The sequence below is a fragment of the Micromys minutus genome, assembly GCF_963924665.1.
Source record: "Micromys minutus genome assembly, chromosome: 19".
Lineage (NCBI taxonomy): Eukaryota > Metazoa > Chordata > Mammalia > Rodentia > Muridae > Micromys > Micromys minutus.
The window spans coordinates 33,595,626-33,623,433 of record NC_137954.1 but is presented as its reverse complement, the minus strand read 5'-3'; the positions used below and the strand labels follow the sequence as shown (position 1 = coordinate 33,623,433).

The 27,808-nt window shown below is 42.6% G+C and overlaps 1 protein-coding gene across 1 annotated transcript in view; it reads left to right on the top strand.

Moving 5' to 3' along the window:
• DNER (delta/notch like EGF repeat containing) overlaps window positions 1-20,585 on the top strand; it is a gene marked incomplete at both ends in the record, with an annotated part of 276,755 nt that extends 256,170 nt beyond the window's left edge. Inside the window, 3 exons of the mRNA XM_080933397.1 lie at window positions 1,339-1,470; window positions 12,222-12,468; window positions 20,474-20,585. Coding sequence (XP_080789523.1) covers window positions 1,339-1,470; window positions 12,222-12,468; window positions 20,474-20,585 — 491 coding nt within the window. The remainder of the gene's footprint in view (window positions 1-1,338; window positions 1,471-12,221; window positions 12,469-20,473) is intronic.
• Between the last annotated feature and the right edge of the window lie 7,223 nt (window positions 20,586-27,808).

Here is a 27,808-nt window from a genome sequence, read left to right as displayed (position 1 = left end):
ACAGTGGGCATTTTGTTTGACAGATTTGACTTGACAGCATCAAATGCCACTTACGCAAAGAGTGTGAAACGAAACAGACATGAACTCTCCCCATGTGAGATTCCTCCTTTAAAATGATCTGCAAGTAACATATGGTGGTTTTATAAATGTGAAGTAAACCAATAGCAGCTAGAAAGGCAATTTAATGCTAAATCAGCCTTGGAGTACAGTGAGATGCTGCTTTCTGAAGGTGGAGCAAATTCTTGGTTCTGGTGTTAGTGGATTGTGGGAATGACAGTAGTGCTTGTTTGTTTCATCCCTTTCTGTGTTTATCTAAGCAAATGAGGATTTATTTTCCAAGATTCCCTCTCTCTCCCTTTTTAATTTTCTCTTCAAATGAGATTGCCTTGGTGTGAAGTATCCTCTTCAGCTTCAGTGAGAGGCTCTTAGGTTTAAGGCATGTATCCATCTTATATCAGTTGACTGTGATGGCTGTGAAATTGTTTGGGGGTATCTCTGTTCAGAAACTTTTGCCAGCCAGATATTTCCTATAAAAGAACATTTGGATAACAGTGGTGTTGGCCTGTATGCTGGTTGGGCATGTTACAACGGGCTCTGTGGGCAGGTGAGGAAACCCAGATTGCTGGGTGAAAGCGGGGTCTGGCTGTCTTCATTGTAGGGAAGACCAGATTTGAGAAGATGTGAGGATCCTTTGGGCCAACATTTCTCAGGAAGGAGTATGTCAGATTTGGGGTAATCTCATGTTTCTAAGTGTCACTCTACTTGGGATTGATGTTTCCACTGAGATTTTCTTCAGTCCCTTTCCTGCTGAATCTAAGCATACAAGAGGATTAGGAAAGGAGAATCAGTTTTTTTACAAAGGACTTATGAAACTGGGTATTCAACTGTGTCCACTCAAAAGCCAATATTTAGCCTAGAAACCCAAACACAAACTAATCACAAACTGTGAATGTTCTGCTTCTTGGAGCTTCATAAAAAGACATGAGATTCAGCTACTAGCTCCAACCTAAAGGAGACTTTAACACAATTGAAAACCTAAGTTCACCTTTTAGGTCAACCTCAAACAGTTTATTAAGATGTGGGAATAACTTTACTTTTTCATGGGCTCAAGGAGAGAGTCTTCTTAACAATGGCTTTTCTTTGTTCACTTTTTCCTTAAGTGAAAAGTCCCTGGTCTGGAGTTTTCTAAGAGTTCTTCACTTTATTCAAATAGGAAGCTGGGTTCTGTAGCTGAAAGTTTGTGACCACCAGCCTGGGGTCTTGTTAGCTTTGTTTTTCAAGGAATTCATGGGAAATATGGGTCTAGCCAATCACTGTGAATGTTCTTTATCTTTCTAGGTGAAGAATGTGATATTGACATCAATGAATGTGACAGTAACCCCTGTCATCATGCTGGAACCTGCTTAGACCAGCCCAATGGTTACACCTGCCATTGTCCTCATGGCTGGGTGGGGGCAAACTGTGAAATTCGTAAGTATCTCAGTTGTGAGCTATTTAATGTGGGCTTTTTCTTCAGCAAAAAGAGGGTGTTCACTCTGACCCAAAAGTTCCCATGTCAATGACCATAACAAGGCTCAGAGGAGCCATTTTATTCACCCCTGTGTCCAGAGTCCAAGTAGTACTTTTGTCCTTTGCTTTCTGCCATGCTCAGTCCTTGAGATTGCATCTAGCCTTTCTACTGGGGATGAGAGTCTTCAAATGTCATCCAAAGTTCACTACAGTCAGCCAAAATTTGTGCTTCACAGACAGGCATTAGAATACTATCAAAAAAATGCAGCCTCTCTGGAATCTCTTAAAAAGCAAGGCAGGGTTTGAATTCCCCTTGGCTTTGTGTTTTCAAGTGTCTTTGAATAGAGCAGGTTCCTTCAGTTGTTTGGATGAATGTGGAAGAAGAATTGAAAGGCACTGGAGCTGTGGGTAGATGGAGTGAAGTTTGGAAAAGTCAGGTTCAGGGTGTGATGTCCTAGAATAGTCCTGATGGAGGTGACACACCCTGACATGGGCTTGTGGTTTTACCTTTTTTGAAAGCTGACAAATATTTCCTCATTGAAAGGCATTTTTTTACTTAAACAGGGAAGTAAAATTTTATCTGATACAACCAGGTGCCTGGGGGTATGCTGACTCCTAAATCCAGATGACTCTTTTCTCAGGAATGGTATTCAAAGAATACTTCTTTTTTAGATGTTCTCACTGCTGACTGTAGTCTTTGATGGATAAGAGTAACTTGGGCTGGAGAGATGGCTCAGTCAGTAAAGTGTTTTCTGGCTGAGTATGAAGCCCTGAGTTTTTAGATCCTTACTGCCTACATCAAAACCCATGTATAGTGGCAATTCTTTGAAGGCAGAGACAATGAAGAGCCCTGAAGTTTGCTGGCCAGTTAACTTAGCCAAACATATGACCCACAGGTCCCAATCAGAAATTCTGTCTCAAAAACAAGCAAGCAAACAAACAAATGACCAAACAACCAAATAAAACCCCACAACACCAAATCAAACTGGGTGGCCTCCTGAGAAATAACACCCGAGGCTGAATAACCCTGTTCAAGCTGTAGTCCTTGACCCAACCGTCTAAACTCCAGTTGGTTCTATAACATGGTCTGACAAAGTATCAAAACTGTGCTCAATTTTTCCTTGATAGACAAGTTCTTCTGGCCACAGCAGGGCTTTGGGCATTCACTTCATCCAGAAAGCCATTCCTGGGGGAATTATAATCCCTTGGAGTCCACTGTTTTTAATAGTATGATAACCGAAGAGAGGGGCACAGTATCTCTCTCTAGAGTATTTTCTTTCATGCCAGAATGGTTACAGTTTGTTTTTAGACATCCATCTTTCAGGATTTTATATAAAGGTTCCAGAAATATGCCTGTGCCTAAGATGACTATTATAAACAGAATAAAATGAAGGGCTGGGATAGTGTTTGGTAGCCATGCATAAACACCTCACCACAACATCTTGACTTTAGTTCCTCTTGAAAGGGTTAGCATATGTGACTCCATTTTTGTTGGCTATATGAGATGTTCTTACTATGAAGTTTAGACTGTTCAGACTAAGAAGTTCACAGTCTTCCTGATTCATTCTTTTGGGTCGAATTTTCTCAGCATGACATTATTTCCATTCTGATAACTTCTTTCTTATCTCTGCACAACCTTTCATGAAGACATACCCTCAAACATCAGAAGATGAGTCAGTTTGTGATCATTTCCTAAATTTGTAGGACGTTTGATGTAGTCATTTTTGTCAGTGATGTAGATGTATTATTCTACAAAGAGTCTAAATTTTATTTCAAGAGAAGCTGAATCACTATATAAGGAACATTTTATATAGGTCTTCTATGTGCTGATACTAACTGTTGCTGCCTCCTTGATATGTTTATGACCCTCTTTATTACACAAGTCTTCTAAGACACAAATTCAAGAGAAGACTGTATCAAGCTAGTAATATTTAAAGTAGAATTGGGTTTGATGCTAACCCTTCCTAGGCTGAAGTTCACTTACTCTAAATTGACTACAGCAATCTGGGTTGTCATTTATTACTTTTAGGACTCCTCGAAATATATTGTTCCATGATTCTGTGTCTTTGAGGGTTACTAATAAGAGATTCTGATATTTCTGCATGTGTAGGACAATTGTTTCCCCTTACAGCTTTTTCTAGTGTGTGTGTGTGTGTGTGTGTGTGTGTGTGTGTGTGTGTGTTTGCTTTGTATTTTTGACATCTTGACTAAAATCTGCTGTGGATATGTTCTTCTCTGGTCATGTCCATTGGTTCTAGATGTCTCTTATACTTGAATGTCTGATCCTTTTTCTAGACACAATAAATTGTCTACTATAATTTTGTTGGCTACTTTTGCTGTGCACCTAGTGTTCATCTCAACCCCTGTAGCCCATGGACTTAGGTTTGGTCTCTTGAGCATATCCTTCAGTTTCTAGATCTGTGGTCATGCTCTTTTAATCAACTCCTTTTCTGTTAGAGATGTTTGATTGCAGTGTTTCATTAGCCTTGTCCTCCACCCTTAGAATATTTCTTCCTGATTGTGGTTATTGGTCATGCATTCCTCGTGTTTTTAAATCTTTATTCCTTGAAGATTTTTTCTTTCCAACATTTCCATTTGTTTATTTTTATTTTTTCAGAATCTCAATTTTCTTGCTTGGACTTTCTTCTTTGTTGCCAACTTTCTTTATTCTCATTGCTGATTTTCTCATTTATTTTCCTGACCCACCCCCTTCCTTAATGCTGACTTTCTTCTCCAGGCCCTGGACTGGACTCTTCTGCTTGTCCACATCTTTCCACAGATCACTGATCATTCTTAACAGAAACATTTTGAAATCATCAGCTGGTAATTTAGCCACTTAAGTGAGTCCAGTGGTTATGGAGTTCAGATCATTTGGAGCAGCCACGTTGCCTTGCTTTCTCATGTTCCTTATACTTCTATGTTGTAGTTTGTGTATCTATTAATTTGGATATTTCTTCTGGGAGTGCATGATATACTATCCTCTTTATTGAATAGCCTACTCTGGAAGGCTCATTCTCCGGTATAACTAGGAGGGAAGAGAACAAACTATTTTAGAAACAACTACACCACACAATAGAAAATACAGAAATAGACCCAAAAATCAAATACAGCCCATCAATCTATGACCAATGACTATAAAACTGAAAATGACAAAGTCACTGTAGAATATGGCATGAAGCTAAATATTATTGGTAGTAAAGAAGCATATAATAGTGAGTGAGTGAGTTAAGGAAGGAGTCAGAGAAAAGCTAGAAAAGGGGGAGAGAAGCAAGATTCAATAAACTGGAGAAAGAAAAGGGGTAGGTAAGCAAAGCTTTACAGAGGACCAAGGGAAAAAATAAAATAAATGCAAAGTGACTTCTCAAGCATGACAAAGTTTTAAAGAAGATTAAGAAGATGTAAGAAAGGAAATAGGAGATTAAAACATGAGAGTATTAAATGCAAGAAAGTCAGAGTGCTATTCAATATTGAAAGAAATGAAAAAGGAGAAAACAGAGAGGCTGAAGACAGAGAAAAATAGAAAGGAAAAGAAAAAAAATTACCTCAACATGGACAAACATATAGACAGAATTTGATGAAGACATGAGGGGAATAACAAACAAAAGCATAAAAACTCTTAAAAATGCAACAAAATGAAACTCATCTAAACGCTCACATTGTCAGTCGGGGTGGGGTAGGGTGGAGTGGGGGGTTTGGTAGGGGATGGGAGTTGGCCCAGCCACTAAGAGCACCGGATTCTCTCTCAGAGGACCCAGGTGGTTTTGTTCCCAGGACCTACATGCCAGTTCAGAACAGTCTATAACTCCAGTTATAGGGTATCTGAACCCTATGTTGGCTTCCATGAGCACTACATGCATGTGGTACACATACACACATGTACACAAAACACCCACACAGGTCTTACTTAGAGCTTATAGTGCTGGGACAAAACACCATGACCAAAAAGCAAGTTGGGGGAACAAAAGTTTATTTGGCTTACACTTCCGTATACTGTTCATTATTAAAGGGACATGAACTCAAACATGGTGGGAACTTGGATGCAAGAGCTGATGCAGAGGCCGTAGAGGTACAGTGCTTACTGGCTTTCCCTCACTTGCTCAGCCTGCTTTCTTATAGAATCCATGATGACTAGTCTAGACCATGGCACCACTCACAATGGGCTGGGCCCTCCACCACTGATCACTTATTGAGAAAATGCCATTCAGCTAGGTCTCATGGCATTTCCTCAACTGAGACTCCTTTTTCTCTCATGACTGTAGCTTATGTCAGGTTGACACAAAACCAGCCAGCACAACACATAAAATAAAAATCTCAAGAAGGGGGCCTCACAAGGGTTACCAAGAAAGGACCAAAAGATGATGTGTTGGGCCAGCTTATTTTTTTTGGTTCTTAAAAATTTTAAAGTGACAGTTACATATATGGAGGTAGTTGTCAGTCAAATTGTGGACTCTTTAGTTAGTGATTCTGTCTGATGACCGAAGAGTGCTCTTTGTGGAATCAATTTTCCTTCTTTGTGTAGCAGGGACCTTTCTTTCTTGACCACATTCAGATTTCCATTCTGTTGACTGGACACTAAGTTTCTAAAGAATCCTTAGGTTGTAAGTGGCTAATGTTTTAGTTGGAGATGCTTCCCCAAGTGCATAGGAATGTGGAAGGCAGCCATAGCACCAAGATTGGTATAGGGAGAAACTGATCTTTGTAATTTAAGAACCTTCTGAGTATGAATCACCCTGCTGGAGGAATGTGGTATGGGAATTGTGTCAACCCCTGGAAATTTAGAGTTCTCAGACTGGACAGGTATAGAGGCCAGATGCATAGCTTCAGAATTTGATCAACTCACTGGCCTTAGTTTAGCATTATCAAACCCAGGTCTGTTCTCAGTGGATGGACCCTGTACCCAGCCAAAGGCAGGGCTGTCTCTCCATATGCACTTCCCAGCCTTAGCAAAGCCTCCTGTTCCCCTTCTTCTTTAGTTGCCATAATCTGCTCTTCTGTTCCCTAAGAACTACATCTTCAGGTTTCCTCACCCAGGGGCAATGTTCTCTGACTTCAGGACCCCACTGTAGCTTGTCCATTTCTTTGTTTCAATGATCATTTTAAGTGTATGCATGTTTTGTATGCATGTACCCAACATGGATGGAGCTCTCAATAAATTCCAGGGTAATAACCAAAATAGTGAGTTTCTCATCAAGTACAGTTTTCTGCTACCCCTGGCACTGTGATGCTTTAATGGCATCTCCAATTTATTCCTTATCAAACAGTGCTCTGCATCTTCTGCTTGCCCTTTCTTGGTCACTCTAAGGGGGCCCTACTAAACTGCAGCACCTCATGCATCCAGCCACACAAGACATGAAAGTGAGAGTGAGATTTTATTCTCTCCCTTTCAGGCCCCACCCCCTGCCCCATTTAATTCCATCCCAATGTCATGCTCACTTGCTGTGCAGTGACTCACGCTGCCCCCACCACCCCAGGCCAAGCCACTACCTGCTCTGCCTCATACTAGAGTAGCCCCTGAACAGGTTTCTATACTCAGTCCTACAGCAGTGGTTCTCAACCTTCCTAGTTCTTCAACACTTTAATACAGTTCCTCAGGTTGTGATGACTCCAAACCATAAAATTATTTTCATTGATACTTTGTAACTATAAATATTTGATAGGCAGGATATCTAATATGTGACCCTGTGAAAGAGTCTGTTGACCCCCAATGGGGTTGTCACCCACAGGTTGAGAACCACTGCCTCAGAGCCAGGTAGGTCTTCTTAGTGTGTATGTGACCACTCAAACCCTTGAGCCCAGCCACGACCAGTACTATTAAAAAAGAAATCCACCAAGACCAAGGCTCTGCTCATTTCTTCAAGAGCCTCAGTGGCCTGTCCCCGAGAAGGTGCCTCACTCTTCACTGGGCCTGTCTGCCTCAGTCTCCTCGCACTGGCTTCCATTGGTCTTTTGTCCTGATCTTCTGCTACAGGCTTGAGCTCATTCTGCTGTTTTGCCTGGGGTAATCTTCTTTCTGCTCTCCCTCACCCCTTCTTTATGTCGAGTGATCCTCACTGTGCAAGCTCTTTTGATGCTTAGTTGAATGATCACCCTGTTCCCTTCCCTGTTTCAATACAGCTTGCCTGTGCTGGCACACCCATACTTCCATATTTGGTGGTGTCTTGCTGATAAAGACCTAAACTTTCTGTATAAACACCTAAACTTCCAAGAGTTCACTTCTTCCGAGCTTTTTCCTTCATGTTTTATCGTAGCACACAGTAGGCACTCAAATCATAGGTACACTGCAAATGGTTCTTTATGAAGTAGTATGTCCCACTTCTTAGTTTATCATTGCAGTGATGAGATGCCCCCCCCCCTTATAAAGGAAATCATTTAATTGGAGCTGGCTTGCAATTTCAGAGGTTCAGTCCATTATCATCATGGAGGGGAAGGTGGCGGCATATAGACAGGATGCTGGGGAAGCAACAGAGAATTCTCTACCCAGATCTACAGGCAGCAGGAAGAGAACAACTCTGGGTCTGGCTTGAGCATCTGAAACCTCCAAATCTACCCCCAGTGACACACTTCCTCCAACAAGGCCATGCCTCCTAATCTTTTCAAGTAGTGCCAGACCCTGTGAGCTATCTTCATTCAGATCACCCCCATTAATTATCTGAAAACCAACAATGGCTGCTAATTTTTCTCAGGCTAATTGATGCTTTCATTGGACAGCTCACCTTTGGTTATGAAAGACATGACACAATTTTATATTTTAGCTTGTGTTTGTAGGTAGCCCATAGCCTTAAGAATCATTTACTTATTAAATGACATCATCAAAAACATGCTCCTTTTAGCTGAGTAAATTAGCTGGTCTTGCCTTGCTCACCAAGATAAATTACAAAATAGATATGGACAATTTATTTTAGAATAAATTATGCAAATTAGCTGAAGTCTAATTTGGATAGATTTGGTTTTGTCACCAGCTTGCCCGTTTCACCGTGAACAGCTTCTCTACCGTGCTCCCAGCAGTCCCAACATGTTCGATGTAAAAACCCTTCAGAAATCACAGAACTTCAGACAAATTTAAATAAAAATGCAAATTATCCTTGAGACTTACAAGTGGGACATTTATAAAATGTTCCCCAAATAGCTCTTGAGCTGGTGTTCCTGGTCAGAAAACTACTGGGGCCCCTGAGATAATCCCAGTCAGTATGCTCAGGTTTAATTTTTCTTCTCCAAGCTAGGCTATAGCCAACATAGTAAATGACTCATGCAATGGGACTCTGGGGATGTGGGAAATTGTTGTCTTACACTGATGGAGCCTGAATGGAGGATGGCATTTGCAGCCACCTGGCAAGAGAGAGTAGATTTGGTACCTTTCAGACAAAATGTTAGATTACACAGATCCAGGCTGACTACTAAGCCAACTAGCTTGCTAAGCAGCCACCTTCACTTCTGTCAGGGACATTTCAGAAGACAGGAAAGATGAATTTAGCTTTAAACATGAGGGCATGGGATGAAGGAAAACAGGCTTTTGTTTGTTTTTGTTGTTGTTTGATAAGAAATTGTGATGGATTTCTCTTTAAATGTCTAAACACCCTGAAATGCAAATATTGACGGAAGTGGAGGGACATGCAAGCTGTGGGCAACTCATCCCTAGTGGGACAGTGCTGTGTGACCACATCATGAGGTATATACTCTTCTCATGTGTGATCATGTGCGTATGCACAATCAAGATGGTGCACATGTGTTTAACATACAGAGCATAGGTAAGACTCAAAAGCCCACCAAAAACTCCTGTGAGGGCTGGAGAGATGGCTCTGTGGATAAAGGTACCTGCTGCTGAGGCTGATGACTTGAGTGTATGTCTCCAAGATACACATGCTCAAAGAAGAAACCTCGATACATGTGCTGTGACATGTGTGTATGCACTAGTGGAGAAACACACACACACACACACACACACACACACACACACACACACACACACACACACACACACGTACATGCACACATACATCCCAGGCCATCAGATCTGAGTATTTCGTGATGAGTTGGAGTGAAAAATCATCCTGGCCACCCTTGTGTTGATGCTAAATGGATGATAAAACACGTTCTGTTGAGCCTTGGACTCCAGCCTGCTGCTGAATTTTGAAGGGAATGAATGCTATAATACTTGGAATTAAAGTGAACCACACTTACTTTTTCTGCCAGAAAACAGAGTAGTCTCTCCAAGGAGGCAGTGGATCCTGCCAAAACAGGGCTCCTGTCTTGGGGACCGAACCTCAGTTCTGGTTTCACAGAACACCTTCTGCTCTGCCATCTGTGGAGACTATTGCTTTGCAGTGCGTCTTGTTCCCCTTGTCTCTGGGTCAGGTAGGTTGAGGAGCGAGCACACTAAGGATCAGGTAGCTTTCTAAGCTCCCTCTGCTGCCTTAGCAGCTAGGCATGTGGTTTTGGATGAGAACATCAAACTAGCTGTCACAGGTCTCCATAAGATATTTAGGGATTGGGTGATCTGGCTGCACATTCCTAAGATTATGTTTAAGCGTTATAGAAGTGTCCAGACTAAGAAGCTGAGACTACTTCTTTGTTAAGATGCTAGGGAATGTTTCTGCAGGCTGGTCCCTTGTCTGCCTCAGCAACTATCCTCTCCCTCAGGGTGTCCTTTTCAGGGTCAAGAATAGTCAATTCTGAGTTCATGATCATTGAGGGTGTAGCTGAGTGTGTGGCGGTACTTTTGCCTAACCAGGATACTGGAAGGTGTCTTGAGTGTTTTTTGTTTGCACCATTCTCTGAATTCCAGATCTAGACACCAGGAAGGTGGTGACCCTGTAGGATAATGGTGGTGGCCATGTTGTATGACTATAATAGAGAAAGCCCAGCTTCTTTTGATCTGCAGCTTGCTTTCCCATTCTGTTTGTATTAGCCAGACACTTCCATTTGTATGCTGGTCCACAAGCAGAACATCATCTGATGTTACCAGCCAATGCCAACCCCAGAGGTGACATCCAGTTCTTTCATTTTTGTCCCTGTTAACAGAGGCTGGTCAGGGGCAGCTGATGTTTTATCATCCTCTGCCCAGAGTATCTGCCTTGTGGGACAGTGTACTTCCCCCCCTTCCTTCCTCTAGCATTTCAGCTGTTTTTCCTGAAGGGCTACCCACCAAGTGCCTTTTCTCATTTTCACCTTTTCAGTTTTCTCATTTATGTTCTCAACAGATGAGTGGGGTAGACATTGGTGCTTCCCTGTTGCACATGGAGAACAGAGGCTTGGGAGATGGATCGAATGTCAGAGTTGGGGTTAAAGCAAACTGGTGTGATCCGGTGGTCGGTCCTCTTTTGAATGCTGTGCGGAGGTTCTCATCTGGGTGTTTATACCAATGACGTATTATTCATTTCTTGATTGCAGAAAGAATAGGTCATTATTATTAAAATTGTTGAAAAGTATACAGAAGACACTGGAATCACTTATAACCTTGTCTTCTAGAGGCAACAATGTAGAGGCATGCCATGGACACAGACCTCAGCTCGTTTTGCCTCTGCTAAAAGGATGTCAGTTGCCTAGGCTGCCTCTCTTGAGAGAGTAAAAGGGGGAATTATACATGTTCTGGTAGTTTTATGATTGAATGAGTTGTTCCTAAAGATCTTAGCCCAACTAGGGAAGCAGTGTAAACTTGCTAGTTTATGACCCCACTCTGAGTTTATTTTAATGTCCAAGTAACTATTTTTAAACTCACTATGATTGCTGGATTATTATAACATACGAGTAGATCCCCTTTGACTGAATCCTCTAATGCGTATCCTTTAATGTAATGTCTTGTAAGAGTTGAGTATTTAGATTGTCTTCCTCCTTCTGACTCTTGTAAGTTATTTTGGTGTTGGTGGGATGGGGCAAGGACACGAGAATGGGGGACTTCATCCTTATCTTCAACATGTTATTTCTTTTCTAAACACGTAAAAGAAATCTGATTCAGAGTGAGAAGACATTATTAATTACTGGCTTTGAGAAGTAGCTGCATGGGACCTGAGCTCATTTTCTGACCTGTTTATGTGTGACGCCATCCTCTTGTACATAGAGCTTTATACATTTACTCCGCTGGTTCCTCAGCAGGGAGTCTAAGGTCGCCAAATCTGGGGTGAAGTTCTACCAATAAGTCCACAAGAAGGGTAAAGCACCTATTTGCAGCTTTTATTTCTGTTATTAATTTGTAGTAAGGTTTTCAACAGGTAGAAGAGCTGTATTTTGAGAATGACTATGGAGTTACTTGTTGTAACGCTATGTCTGGAAGGAAGCAACTTCATGAAGGAGGAGATTAATTTGGCTTTCTGTTTGAGGGGGGGACCATCGATCATGGTAGGGAAAGCACCTGCAGTCAGGAAGCAGGGTGCAGACAGTAAGTGGAGCTTGGGAATAACACCCCAAGCCTACTTCGTTCCCTCAGTGATTCTAGACTTTTCTAGTAAGGCTCCACTTCTTAAAGGTTCTACAGCTTTTCCAAACATCACCATCAACTGGGAATAAAACTCACAGTACTTTGGTGGCATTTCACACCCAAACTAAAGCAGATCCATTCTTATTTTTTCTTTAGGATTCACCAGTAAACCTTAATATTAAAGATGTTAAACCTTGACTTTGATTAGTCACAGAAAAATAATCCTTCCCAGTTTAGATGACCCTTCTGTGAAGTTAGTGCCACACCATGCTAACCACTTCAATTCCTTCTCTGCCTTAAGACCTGCAGTGGAAGTCTGGGCACATGGCAGAGAGCCTCACCAACATGCCTCGGCACTCCCTCTACATCATCATCGGAGCCCTCTGTGTAGCCTTCGTCCTCATGCTCATCATCCTGATTGTGGGCATCTGTCGCATCAGCCGCATCGAGTACCAGGGCTCCTCCCGACCAGCCTATGAGGAATTCTACAACTGCCGCAGCATTGACAGTGAGTTCAGCAACGCCATTGCGTCCATCCGACATGCCAGGTGAGCTCTGTGGGTCTGTGGTAAGGGAGCATCACACCTGGGCTCCAGGGTCATGCTATCATTAGGACTTTACAGATACCAAGGGAGGGGTGTCTTCAAAATGAAACACTGGCTGAACAAGGCTCTGAAGACAGAATACTAGCCTCCTTCAAGAGCAGCCCTTTAAACCCATGGCTAGTTTTGTTTACATAGAAAATATTCATTTATTTAATTTGTGCTGATCTGCAACTGTGCTCATATGATACTTCATCATAGTGTATTGAACATGTTTTAAATGTGTGTATATATGCTTGTGTATGTATGGGTGTACATGTGCATGCGCGTTTGTGTTCATGTATATATGGGTATGTGTGTATGTGTTTGTGTGTGTGTGTGTGTGTATGTGTGTGTGTGTGTGTGTGTGTATCTTTGAAGGTCAGGCAGGGTCTCACAAATGAGAGACCTGGAGCTCAACATTTAGGATAGACTATCCAGCTAGCATGCCTTCCTGCCTCTGCTTCTCCAGTACTGGGATTACAGGCCCATGCCGCCATGTGTTACACTTTTAGGTGGGCTCTGAGATGGAACTTAAGTCCTGTGATGGTGAAGCAAGTGGTTTGCTAACAGAGACATCAGCCTGACATTTGCTTTCTTGCTTTCAAAACAGACAATATGAACATAAACTAGTCTTTTGGATTTTAGGACCTACAGAAGTTATGGTGAATAGCTGCCATCTGATGCTCAGAGTTTGTGTTCTAGAATACAGCTTCCTTTCTTAGAGGAAAGTCAGGAGCTGGCGTGGCAGAGGGAGAGCATAGCACAATGTGATTGGTAGTCTCATCACACTGTTCCCTGACTATATATCCCATCCGGACCACTCAGCCTCCCATAAACAAAGTTCCCTTCATTCCCCCGATTAAAGAAGATGGCAATTGTTAAATCACAGACACTATTTATTTCACCTGGATCTTTCTCTCATGTTGAGAAAGTCAGGTAATAGCACACTGACTTTTGTGAGAAAAATTATCACAAAGTTAGTAGCAAAAATTATTTCTTATGAATTGATAGAGTAATCTGAAGCACACATTTCAGATATACTGACTTTAGCTTTTAAAAATTAACATTTTAGGCTTTATTCATGTGTTCCTAAGTGTATGGGTCTGTGTGAGAATGCACACAGTCCAGAACAGGGTGTTGTATCCCCTGAAGCTAGTGTTATAGATAGTTTTGAGCTTCCCAGAGCCAAACCCCAGTTCTGTGTAAGAGCAGCAAGGGTCTTAACCACGGAGACATCTTCAGCTCCCTGAGGTTGTGCCAGTGTCCAGGCTCAACACAGGACCAGAGTTCTCAACTGGAAGCAGGGATATCTGGAAAGCACATACTAAATAAACACAGACTACTTTTTGGGACAAGCTGACAGGCAATTTTTCAAGACTTAAAGTTACTCTCTCTCTCTCTCTCTCTCTCTCTCTCTCTCTCACACACACACACACACACACACACACACACACACACACACATGCTCATACATGCTCTTACACTCGCTTGGTCACTCATTCCTCGATAGCTAACCTTTCTCTTGCCCCAGTCTCTTATTGATACTCCAGAAGCAGGTAGACAAAAAAGATACTGTATAATTGCCAAATCAAATTCAAAAGAATAACCACATCCCACAAAGAATTAAGAATTACAATTGTCCCCCACAGTCTCAAGCTTCCCTTATTCCCAGGCCTGTGACCAAAAAAATAATAGTCGCAAACTTACCATTATTTAAATTTAACTTTTAACTTATTATACTTCAGAGCTCAGAGCTTCGAGGTTGGCCACTTGCATTTTTTTCCTGTGAAGCTCTAATGATAAATGACATGGGCAAATCCACCAGGTAGTGGCCAGAAAGAATCAAGTTAACCCTTAACTCGGTAGTTTACTAGCTTTCTGTTTCTGCACATTGCACACAATGACTCTCCTAAGATTCCCAGTATTTTGACTTAGTTTTACTAGTGTATAATTTCATGGATTCCATACTTTCTTATCCAGGAATTATGCTCAAGTTTTGTGCAAAACTTATTTCAAAACTTCAATAACTTTTTCCTTTCTTAGAGTCCCAATGTTGGCTCTAATTCATTTCCTAGTAGTAACTTCTTCAAACTTTCTTTGCAAGTTAAACATTAATCTGGAACTACCATTATGCAATTATTACATTGTTTCCAAGATCAGAACACACAGCATGCACCTGGGCCATTAGGACTGTGCAGTGCTGGGCCCCTGTGCCTCAATTTCCAATTGTTTTAAGAATTATTACATCAATGAATATCTAGTTTCACAGCATCCACCAGAGCAGAAGGTGAAAGAAATAGGAAAGTCAGATATAGTAGAATAATTATGCACACAAGTAGTTACCCACAAATGAAATCTATACAGCCGCTGTCCAAGGCTAAGGTTAGGAGAAATGGTAACAACTATTTTTTATAAAAAGCTGCCCTGGGAAACTGAGATGTCTCCATCCCGACAGGCAGTCTCTTATTTCAGATGGTGGGTCCCCTGGAGGGATGTGTCTCCTGCTTCTCAGGGTCCCAGTCACCCCCCCCCCTTTTTTTTACAAAGAGCTGCTACAGGATTTTGAGATGTCTCCATCATGGTCTACTGCTGGCAGTCCATGTCATGGTAGGCTGTCCCCAGCAAGGTTGGAATTGAGAGTGAGCCTGTGGAAACTGTACTAACATGATCTTTATCAGGATGATCTATCAGTAAAGAAACAAGCAGGCCCCAAATCCATAGAGTAGTAGCAGAAGAGGTTCGAGTCTTCCTTCCCCAAAAGAAAGTTTCCAAATACAAGTTTCCCATCTTACAGGGACTTTGTTGCAGCAGAAACAGGAATAGAGTCCAGGGAGAGGATCCAGAGATATGAATTTGGATGGGATGACTTGGAGCATCTGTCTCGGTCCCTCACTGGGAACTGCACTATTGGGGGTACTTGTGGCTTCAAGGGTGGGGCGCTCATGGACTCAGGACTAATCTACATGATTGCTCACCTGGATGCTTTCTCTTGAGGGGGGTGTCAGTTTGGGTAACCCAGCTTCCAGGAAGCCCAGGACCAATCCATACAAACCACATACTGGATGTTTATTCAGCTCCCCCCTTTCACTTGTCTCTCTAGCAGATTTTGGCACATAACAAATGTCACGAAAATCTGAAGTCACCAAAGAAAATGAGTGAGTGATCTCAGTTTGTGTTGGGACAGGATGTTTTGTCTTGTCTGAGTCCCTGAGTATTAGCTCAGTACATGGTCCCAACAGGACTAGTTCTATTATCCTAAATTGCCAGGTTGGAGGCAGAGGTTGCAGAAATGGTAGAGAACTAACGGGTTTCTTTGGTGTTGACCTCTCCTTGCTCTCTTGTGCTCCCAAGAAAAGCTTAGGTCATAGGAAGAAACAAGAACTATAGCTTTATGGTTGGATGTTTGTGGAACCCAGAAATAAGATTCTATCTCGGAGGAATCTGTGGTGAAGAACCTTCGTGATTCTCCCAAGGAAAGGAATATGGTATCCCAGCTCAGGTTGTTTGAGAGGGATGCTTTGTTACCTTCAAAGCCCTCTGTCAAGATAACTGAATACTCAACCTAGAAAGAAGAGACATAATAGAATTTAGCTGGTTCTTATTTATTGCCCATCTTTATCAAAATGCACAATGGATAATCCTAGCTAGCTAGGTCCAGTGTTCTCCAGTAAGTACAGAGGAAACAGTCCACAGGAAAGCAGCTCCTTCCCAAGAATCTGGAATTTGGGGTAACTTCTTGCCCAAAGGGTTCTGCAGCCACAACCTGATCTGCAGTCTGCTATGAAGACACTGCAGCCAGACCTCTGGCAAACTGGCCTTCTTTGCTCTTGATTCCTGGAAACTCTCAGAAGAGCTTGGCAAAACTTTGTTCTTTTGATATTCCCTTCTCTCTAGTTTCCAAACATGGCCCGTAGCAAATGTCTATTTCACAGGCTGTTTCCTGGATGCTAGCCTACAAGTGATTCTGAGATGGAATGACCACAGCCCAGTGGCCTCACAGCATACTTTCCAACTGGGTCACCTAGACAACCACGAGGGACTAAGGAAACACCTGGTGCTTCTGATGTCATCCAGCAGCCAGAGTGATAAGGAAAGCATCCCATCTCCTTTGTCCCAAGAGCCACCTGCCTACAGCCTCTTCCACTCAGATAGAATTGTCACTCGTTAGCATTAGCAGGAGCAGATACATGGTTCTCCACTTCCTGACAGTAAGGTCGCATCTTGGTGGCTCATGGTGCTGAGTTCTACCTACTGCCTACAAATGTTTTGCTATAAAAGACAGGAAAAGGAAACTCGAACAACACATTCTCTTATCTTCAAATAACTCAAGCCTTCAGATTCAGGCCTTGCATCTGATCAGACCCACCTGCCATTATTTATGCTCTTCTTGGCCTTTGGGCTGGAAGAATGTACTCTTTCTTCTGCCTTATTTATGACCGGCGGAAGCATCCTTTGTTCCTTCAGGGAACAAGTTAGGCCACAGGACTTGTTATTAAGTCTGATGTTTAAGATGCTGGTGTGATGTTAATAATATTTTTACTGAGACCAATAAGGGTGGCCCAACCATAGCTTATTGGTCACATATGGCTCAGGATAGCTCTATGTTTAGTCTAACACAAAATTGTAAATCTAATTAAGACATATATATATGCCTCTTTGCTGGGTTTGTCTTGGTAAATTGTGTGGTTCTTACATGTGAACTTCGTAGATGACAACAAAGTACAGAAAAGCAAAAAGGTGGGTGTCTCTCTTGAGTACGTCTGGAGTGGCCAGCGTTTAAGGAACAATACCTGGTCTGGTTTAAAAAAAACAAAGGAGATATGAAAGGCAGTTAGCATATCAGTTAATGGGCATTTATCTGCCACCTTGAGAGCTGTAGGAGAATCAGAGAAAGCCTTGTTAACTTCCTGGTACTTAAAACCTTGGTGATAGTATCACACAAACTGTTTTTAGCTTCTACACTTTGGATTTTTTGTAGCTCACTCAAGGAAAGTGAATTCGCACTAACTAGGGCATTAAATATAGGGACTGCAATTCCTAGTCTGCTGGTCCACTCTTTTTGTCTTAGTTGTATTAGTCTGACTCCAGCCAGCCCTTACCATCAGCATTATGCCTTCTACCCATGCAGATAATTTCATTGGCATTGTGCCAGACACAGCCAAGCACCCAAGTCTGGACATAAGGCGAGGTGCCCCGTTCACTCAGCCTCTCTGTACATGTGCAAGCAAGTGGACCAAGCCTTGGGCTGTCCTGCTCAGTGGATCTGCAGCGTTGCTTCTCAAAGTCTCCTCGCCAATCTCCGGCTCAGTGGTGATGCTCAAGTTCATAGTCCTTTGACTTGCTGCCTCTTGATACAGGGCAGGAGACAGAGACAGCTGATTTTCCAGATTTTTAAGAAGGCAAATTCATTTCAAATGGAAGCCATGTAATAACATGTGGCTTTTATAAAGATGTATTGAGCCTGTTCAGTTGTCTGTATTACCCTTTGGGGGAGAGACAAACAGTTGATTACTTTAGTCAGCTAGTGCACAGAATGCATTCCCATATCAAAGTTTGCACAGGAAAGCATCCTAGGACCTCCAGGCTAGGACCAAAGAAACTCCCTGTTACTAGCTTTACATCCAAATCATCACCATTATTACAAATACATCTAGCTAGTTTATGAGAAATAGTTGGTCAGCATTTTCTACCTTAGAGTAGCCTCTCATGTTTTCACTTGTAAAGAAGTATAGAATTCAACAAGTTTTATAGCATGGCTAATTTTCCTATCCTAGGATTTGCATGGGCCTTATCCAGACAAGCAGGCTGAGGTCTGACCCCACATCAATGCCAACAGTTTGCTGGGTGCACAGTAAGGCCTGTGGTTTAGAAATGATTCTAGTTAGGGTCTTTTCAATGTCACATTGGTCATTGTGGGCTGATGGTGGCAGATTGCTTTAACTCTGGTCTCTGTTATGCCTGGTGCCCTTCTGGCATGGTCTTGCCTTTGTACTCTTGAGGGCCAGTCAATTTTAAGTGAATTGGAAGTCAACTGATGAAAGTTTAAAAATCAGACAGCATTTCAGGCATGGTGGTACCCACACCTGAAATCCCTGGACTTGGAAGGCTAAAATAGGAGAATTACCAAGAGTTTGACTGGACTGTGTAGTAAGTTCTGAACCAGTGTTGGCAACAGAGTAAGACTGTCTCCGTCTTCCCACCCCCAATCCAAGCTCACTTGAAGAGTGCTCCCTGTCCTCACTTGCCACCTGCTGCTGCTTCTCACCTTTGTATGTGAGAAAGCAGTCACTCAGAGGGTGACAGAGAAAGAGAGAGAAGAAGACTACTATGGGAAGGGAGCCTATGGTAAATAAACCTATGAGTACCTGGGGAGCCATTTTAATCTTTTCAGAATATAAGGTGATTGTTTTTTAAATCCCTTTTTGATGAGCCTCCTTGGATATAAAGTAAGTTTTTTTTTTTTTTTTAAGTCATATGTGAGATGAAACCATGCTAGGTTTTCATGTAATACTTTACACCGAATTCTGCCCCAGAAGCTTTGGGGAAACTGAGCTCTCAAGTGGGAAGAGACCACCCAGAAGTTGAACTCACCATGTTTTAATAATTTCTCTCTTAATACTGGCTTGGCAGAAAGTCTTGTACTTGGAGTTTTGAGTCCCCTGGCTTCTGGGCATCAGTCCTGCTGCCAAGGAGACAGATACACATAGACCTATAGGGACAATAGCTTGGTACCCAGAGAACAAGGATGGTCCTGGAGCCAAGAGAAATGAAGGGTAGGATTTGATGGTTATCCCCAGCAGCAACTCTGGGCAAATACCTCATTTCTTTCTGCTGAGCGTTTTATGTTGGGAATTTGAGAGGATGGCAGAGCCTTTCCACCAGGGGAGAGGCTGTCTGAGTGCTACCTGGGGACATTGCCCGCTATTGTGTATGCTAGTCATGAGAGTGGGTGTAAACCAAAACTGTCATTCCAGATATTTATGTGTCTTGAAGAAAAGGAGAAATCAATACATGTTTTCTTAAGTCTGCTATGGAGCTGTCCTGCTGCCTGATTTGCTAAGATTTAACCAGGATGCTTTATCATTAATCCAGTTCACCTCCTGAACTAAAGACTAATGTTTCCTCTTTTTCAGTTGCTAATATTAGGATGCTTTGATTTTTCATACATGATAAAGTATATACTGTACTTTTGTAGTTCCATTTGACTCTTGAATGTTGTTTTTGTATGTGTATAATATATGTATGTATATAGATATGTTAGTATGTATATGCTTGTATGTGTGTCTGTGTTATATGTAGGTATGTGAGTACATTCATGCGTATGTATGTGTGAACTTATGTGTGTATTGTATGTAGATTATGCATGTGTATGTCTGTGTGCATATATGATATGTGTGTTCTATCTAGGTGAGTGGGTATATGCATGTGTATGCTATATAGAGGTGATTGAGTGTGTGTGTGTTGCATATAGGCTATGCATGTGTTTGTGTGTATGTGTGTATGTGCATGTGTTTGTACATGTGTGTGTGTGTGTGTATGTCCATGTGTTTGTACATGTGTGTGTGTGTGTGTGTGCATGTGTTTGTACCTGTGTGTGTGTGTATGTGTGTCTGTGTATAAGTTAGAAGTCCATGTGCAGCTACTTTCTTGGTTGTTCTGCCTATTAATTTTTGAGGGTCCTTCATTGAACCTAAAGTTTAGCTCAGCTCAGCTCAGCTCAGCTCAGCTCACCAATTTGCTGAGCTGGGTGGCCAGTGAGACCTGGGATCCACCTGTTCCCCTCCTTCCCTCCAGCACTGGGTTACACCAGCACCCCTGCCCCAGTTTTACAGAAGTGCTGGAGGGTCAGGCTTAGGTCCTCATGCATATGCAACAGCTACTTACTGGAAGTTATTCTTACCACCTACTTTGACTAAAACTTGGGGTCTAATCCTCATGTAACCAGAGTCCTCTGTGTCTGTGATTTCAGGTTTGGGAAGAAATCTCGGCCTGCGATGTACGACGTGACTCCCATTGCCTACGAGGATTACAGCCCCGATGACAAACCCTTGGTCACACTGATTAAAACAAAAGATTTGTAATTTTTTTTGGATTATTTTTCAAAAAATTATGAGATAATAAGATCGTTTAAATATTTTTAAGAAAATTAAAAAGCTTAAGAAATGTAAAATGTTAGCTGCTCAAGAGTTTTCAGTAGACTACCGAGGAACTAATTTTCTGCAGCTTTTAGTTTGAAAAACAGTATTTTAAAAAAAAAACCCAGAATTTGTGAAATCTGTAGACCATGTTTTAATGTACTTTCAGCTCTCAATACTGTATTCTTCAACAAGTATGGGCTCTTGACAGTAGACCCACCTTGAAACCCAGATGGACTTCTGTGGTTGTTACAGAATAAACCTTACATAGGAAGAGTTTCTTTTTGACATGTGATGCTGGCTTTCTGAGTAGCGTTAGGAAACTAAGTAGAGTATGATGCATAATTCAGTATAATCGTTACTTAATATGACGTGGCGTCCGAGATGTTTGTTTTGTGAAAAAAAGAAAACTAGTTAAATTTATTATTCCTAACCTGAATGAAATTAGCCTCTGCCTTATTCTGTGCATGGGTAAGTAACTTCTTTTCTGCACTGTTCTGTTGAACTCTGAGGAAATGTTGTTTTTCCAGTTTGTTTTAGTCATTTTTTTTTTGTAGCAGTCCTTGAACTTGACCTTGTAAACATAAACAAGGAAAGAATCTAGGGAGGAAAACACTGATCAGCTTCAACTTATAGTTTTTCCTTTAAAAGTCAAGTATCTTTCGTTTTAATTGTAAGTGGATTAAATTACGTTGCAGGTGTTTCTTGCTAAGAGGTAGTGACATGTGAGAGGTGCTGGTCCCTTTTGTAGTGTTTCTTATAGTGCACATTTATTTATACCCAAGACATTTTTGTGGCTGTATTTGATTGATATGTGCTTCTTATGATTCTTGCTAATTTCAAAGAATATTGAATAAATGTTAGCAGGTCGAGGATTTACTTGTCTCTTTCTTTAAAAACTATCATAAAATGCTTCCAGTACGATATTGGTTATGCCACCCAACTGCTTGTGACATCTAAGGATCCCAAGAGATAGCATATTGTTTGAGTGTGTCTCTGAGAGTTTAATGTGTCAAAGATGTGATCCCCAAGAATTAATATGGGACCTTTAAGAGGGGGGGCTTGGAAAGAGGTCTTTAACTCATTTGGGAGTTGCCTTTAAAGGACTCCCACCATTAAAGTGCCAACCACCAAGGATTCCTTCACAGAATGCTACCTGATCTTGGAATTTAAGCCTCTAGAATTCTGGGTTAAATAGGTCCATCTTGCTTTATTAAACTAGCTTACATCGGGCATTTTGTTTCAGGACAAACACAATGTGTCTATAACTGCTAGGACCAGTGCCTTCACTCTGGCAGTCTATAACTTCCTGACGGATAGCGTTGTTTGTCAGCATGAAGAGTGGGGCAAGAGTCAGAGAGATATTGTTGTCGAAGTCATCAACTGACTCATGAGATACAGATTGTATCAATACTAAGGTACAGGAAATCCAAGGATATGTCCACTCATAGTGGGCAGGAACTTAGTCTCAAGCAATGTCTTGCTGCTCTTTTGTGTAGGTGGAATGAAATTGCCCGGAGAGCAGCTCTTCTTCCTTTACAACCTAAAGGCAGTTTAGAGTCTCTGTGTCCCCAGTTTGACTTTCCTCCAGGCCCTGCACTGAAGTACCACTATCATTTTGGGGACAGCATCTTTAACTTCACATGGAAACATTTGGTAAGGCCAAAAGATGTCTGGAAATCAGGTGCGAGGGTGGGCATTGAGGGAAAAGTAATTTCAGATGGTGCTCTATCCCTTTCTGCCCTCAGGACATCTGTCCCCAATCTTACAAATGACATAGCAGTACACCTACACTCTGCTTACTAAACAACAAAGCACAATATGCTAGTATTTTCAGTGTTTGGAAATAAAGAATAGAACATTAACTATTAGTTACACTGCAGGAAACACGCACCAGTGTTGTATTCACAGAAAGACACCTTGACAGATGACTGGAGAGGGTCTAGCAATGCTGGCTCAGTACAACTCCATTTTTGTTTATTTCCCCTTGGTGTTCTAGGGTAGCATCCACAGGAATGCATGTCCTCTCTCGTCATCTCCACTCTCAGTGATTTTTAAAATTATGTCTCCATCTCTCCTTCCTCCTCCTCCTGTGTGTATGTGTGGTGTGGGCGTATGTGTGCTGTTTGCAGGTGTGTGCCTGTGTATGTGGAGGCCACAGAAAGCTATAAGAAGTCCTACTCTGCCATCACCTTCCCACCCACCTTATCCTCTTGAGACAAGTTCAAGGTCTAGAGCTCACCAATTCTCTGGCCAGGTTGGCCAGCCTGCAAGCCTCAGGGATCCACATGTTACCCTGTCTTGCAGCATTGGCATTGTGGGAAAGTGAGACTCTACTTAGCTTTTACCTGGCTGCTGGACATCTAAACTTAGGTTCCCACACTTGAGCAGTAAGTGTTCTACCTACTGACCCCACCCATGATGCATAATCACCTCACTGAGCACTAGTTAGTTCTGGGTTAGGCAGATATAAACAAATAGTGTCCCATGAAAGGCTCCTAGCTTCTATGTGTGGTTTAGTTCACACCAGACCTTCATCTAGTAAAAAAAAAATACATATATGATTACCCATCTAAGGACATACTGAAGGGAAGATGAACTCTGATCTGTGGCAATGTATTTCTAGCAGAGTGGATTGGCACTTTGCTTTAATCCTTTACTTGATGATGGCTTTGGGAGAGTAACCATGCATGCCTAAGCATAGCGAGTTGGAAAAGAGGTTTGGATAATGACAGGAGAGCAGATTGCACGTATGTGTTCCCCACCCCAGTATATGTGAAACATTCAGCATGTCTTTTGTTACTCTGGCTGCTGATGTGCTTATTTTTAGATGCGGCTATTTTCACAAAGTAGGTTAACATGCCCTTTCTGATAGTAAGTGCTTATGGTCCACAGAGTGTCCTGATGTACTCATAGCGCTGCAGCAGGGAGTATCTTCTCCAAGATGTCAAATCTCCCTCAACCATGCCGATGTTCTTCCTGTAGTACATAGGAAATCAGAGTTTGATAAGCAAAGCTCACTGTACTCAGGACCACAGGAGCCTGCAATGGCTTCTGACTTTATGGACTTAAATTAACTGTATTCTATTCATGGACTTTCAAGAGATTTTATGTACAGGAATAACTACAGTGTACAAATGATGTAGTCATGTCTCCACAAGGCTGTGTGGACAGACATAGCTATAGTCTATAAATGGTCCAGCCTGTCTCCAGCACACTGGGGAGTGCTTTTCTAAGCTCTCCTTTCTGGCAAGGAAGTGGTACCTAAGTCAGAACCTAAAAAGGGGGAGGAGCTTGCTCAGGTGAAGGGTGTGAGAGCCTCCGGTGAGCTGCAGGACAGAGTCAGGTTGTAGCACCCATGGTGATCTCAGACAGGCACAGCTGCATAAACATCAACTTCTATGCATGTGTCTGCCCAAGAGCAAGAAAGCATGCTTTAGAAAGTCCCGTACAAAAGCTTTTACAATTATGTTATTCACAATGGTCCCCTAGATGCTGCAAAGGCACTTAAAAGTAAAACAGACAGAGCTTGTGAGACACGCAGAAATGCATCTGCATCCTGCAGATGTGAACATTAAGCAGATCTCACCAGAGGAGGGAGAGATGCTTCCATTCCTGTGAAATTCCAGACTGGGAAAAACAATTCAAATCATTCTGATAAAAATCCAAATAGCCTTTGCCTTTGGATACAGAAGATGGAGTGGGGGAGGCTGGAGAAGGTTCCTGTAGGAAGTGCCTGGTGGGTGGAAATAGTCCACACTGGAATTTTAGTGACAGTAAGAATTAAAAATACACTTGCCAATGCCACCCAAAGATAGATGTGAGATCTAAGTAAGTATTGAAACACCAAGAAAGCTTACTAAGATGTCACCAGTAAGAAACGTCGATGGCGAGTGGGTGGGGTGAAGACAGGGACATGGGTTGGGGCCGAGGACTTCTTGAGGGTGGTCAGGTTAGAAGAGGGATCTGTCTCCTGCTGGGGGAAGGAAGGCCACCATGCAGGGCTTTGGCCAGAACTGTGGCTGAATAAATGGTTCAGTGAGTAAGGAGTTCACCAAGTAGAACAGATGCAGTAGTCCATGTGTGTATGGTCCCGGTATTCTCTTATGAACAGATGGGAGACAGAGGCAGGAGACTCATTGGAAGCTCATGGGAAGGTGAGGCTGGCCTATGAACCTGGGGTTGTCTCCCTGTGTGCACTGTGGCAGGTGCATTTTAGGTGCATCCCTGTACTTACACACACACACACACACACACACACACACACACACACACACACACACACACACACACGAGATTGAATAGGATGCCTGAGGAGTCTCAGTTGCCGGAGTGAGAAGAATCCTGGTTTTAGAACTTAAGTTTTTCCCAAGTGACTTTCCACACCGGTTATTTAAATTTTCTAATCTGCAGATTAAAATTTCTCCCACAAACACATTTCCTGGCTCTGGTGGGATAGGAGAGGCCAACAGACAGTCAATTGTCATTTTCCTGCTGGCTTCATTGAAAACTCCAAAGTGCTAAAGAGAATGTTCACAAAATTGAAATCCTTTTCTTATTAAACTACCCTGTGTGGAAAACACTCCATGGGCAAATTACCTTTTAATAAGGCAATTTCCTGCTTTCTCAACCCAAAAGGCCCATGAACAATTTGAAATTCAAATATTGTGGTTTCCTTATACAGAAGCCAAGCAACAGCTTGCAAGCTTTCCGAAATGTGGCTCCCACTGGGAATTTCAAGTTCACTCAGGAGGGAGTGCTCTTTCTCACACAGAAGCTTCTCTGGAGTCCTGATGCAAAGCATGTGAAGCCCACAAGGGGGTCCTTGGTCCAGCTAGTTTGAGGCAGACTCACCCTCAGCACACAAGTTTGTGTGTCTTGCTACTTACAAAAATGGACATTCTTTTGATATCTGTCTGTCTCGTTCTTGCTCTCCCTCTCCCTCCCCTCCCCCTCCTCTCCTCCTCTCTGTCCCCTCCCCCTCCCTCCCTCCTTCCCTCCCTCCCTCCCTCCCTCTCTCTCTCCCTCCCCCCCCTCTCATGAACATACATACACACTCAGCACTTTGGCAGGACCATTCTTGGTTGGAGGCTGTCTTATACCTTGTAGAATACTGCACATCACTCAGCTCCTACCCCTGGTTACCAGCAGCGCCTCCCAGTTAAGGAAACCAAAACCGATTCCAGAGATTGTCAAGTAGCCTCTGGATAGCAAATCACATCTGGGTGAGAGACACTGAGCAGACACACTGCCCTTCCCTTAGAGTCTTTTCCTGTTGTCCATCTGTCTACTCATTCTGTGACATTCATTCAGTTCTACCCACGCAGACCACAAATCTACCTGGACCCCTGTTACGTGTGTGTGTGTGTGTGTGTGTGTGTGTGTGTGTGTGTGTGTGTGTGTGTGTGTGTGTGTGCCTCCTGGGTAGATTCTCAAATGCCCCTCCCCCACCAACTTGTGGTGTCCGTGTGGATGCTAGCAGTGTGCTAACTTTGAAGTGGTGGGCTCTGAAAAACATCTTGGTTCTTCACGATTTAGAGTGATTCAAGGTTTGCTTTGTGAGAGCCTGCCATGTACTTACTGTTCTAATGAAGAGTCTCAGCATCTGCTAAAGCCAACTTTGTCCTGGACGAAGTTCTAAGGTTTGCACAAATCCTGTCCTTTAATCCTCACAGTGACCCTTTGAGATAGGAATCTTTATTACTGCCCATTTCAAGGGAGGAAGCTAAGATCTAGAGAGTTTAAATAGCTTCCCAAGTCCCTACAGTTTTAAAGTCATGGAGCTATTTTAGGACCCTCTTTCTAGTCATCCACCTACCCATCCAGCCTTTTGACTTTGCCACTTGGCATTACCATTTCCATGAGTCTTGGAAACTACACTGATTAGCTTAAACTGTCGACTTGGTCCAATCTAGATTTACCTGAGAAGGAAGTTTTAACTGAGGAATTATGTAGATCAGATTGAGCTGTGGATATGCCTGTGACAATTGTCTTGATTGTGGAGGTGAGACTACTCACCCTGATTGTGAGTGGCACCTTCTTGTGGGCAGGGCCCTGAAGAAGAGTGAGGAGAGCTAGCTGAGCAGCAGAAGCAGGAGCAAGCAGACAGTGTGAGTGCACAGGTTTTCTCTGCGCTTGACTGTGGGAATCTGCTTCTGTTCCTTCCCCTACAGTGATGGGTTGTTACTTGGAGCTGTAAGTCAAAGGAACCCTTTCCTCCTAAGCTGCATTTGGCCAGGACATTTTATCACAGTAACAAACATGAAAGTAGGACAGGTACATTCAGAGCTGTGATGGGAATCCTGACCTTCCCTGAATGCATCACATAGTAAATATTCACAGAATGCCTACTATGTGCCTGACGGCCAGTCAGTCTCTCAAGCTTTGCTGTGTGAGAGATGTTAGAGACAGCCGATGGACTAGGAATTGCCCACAGCCATTGATGGATGTCATACTTTGTCCAGGAGTGTGGCTCTGCATCTCTGAATAGTGCTGGGTAAAGAGGAAGCTCTGCTGAGTCTCATATGACAAGACAAAGAATGAGAATTAACTTTGGATTTCCTTTGTCAGATTTGTGTACAGAGGACATTTTCTATGAGCTAGTAGAACCTTCCATACTGACTTTGTTTAGCTTTAAAAATGTTTAGAATCCTGTTGTTCAACTCTTCCTTTGGAGATCAGCTAGGGGAGGCCTAGAAAGAGGGAATAGTTACTTTGCTAAGACTTGTGGGACACAACGCCATTAAAAGCCACCAAAGAGACTCATGTGCTGGAAGGAGGGATACCACATCTTCTGGCACACTGCTCACATCCTGTAAGTCATTCACTTCCCCTCCCTGACCTTCATTGGCTACACATAGGTCATCTGAGTGCACAGAAGACAGAGATAGGACAGAGGGAAGTTGTTAAGGTTACTGGAAAGATGATTTGGCTCTGTTGTTTACTATTTGAACACAGTAGGATGCAACTCACAGAGTGTCCCAGGAGCATCAGCTCAGAACTCAGGGGATTAGGGCAGAAAACTTTTAGCACAGGGCAGTATTCATGTGCGAAGGCTCCCCTACCCCCTCAAACTAGGAAAGTGGGGACATGACTCATAGACTTTGCTTTTGACCTGAGATTTAAGGCTTTGTGAATAGATTTGCAATAGTTCTCAGATCAATTGTCTC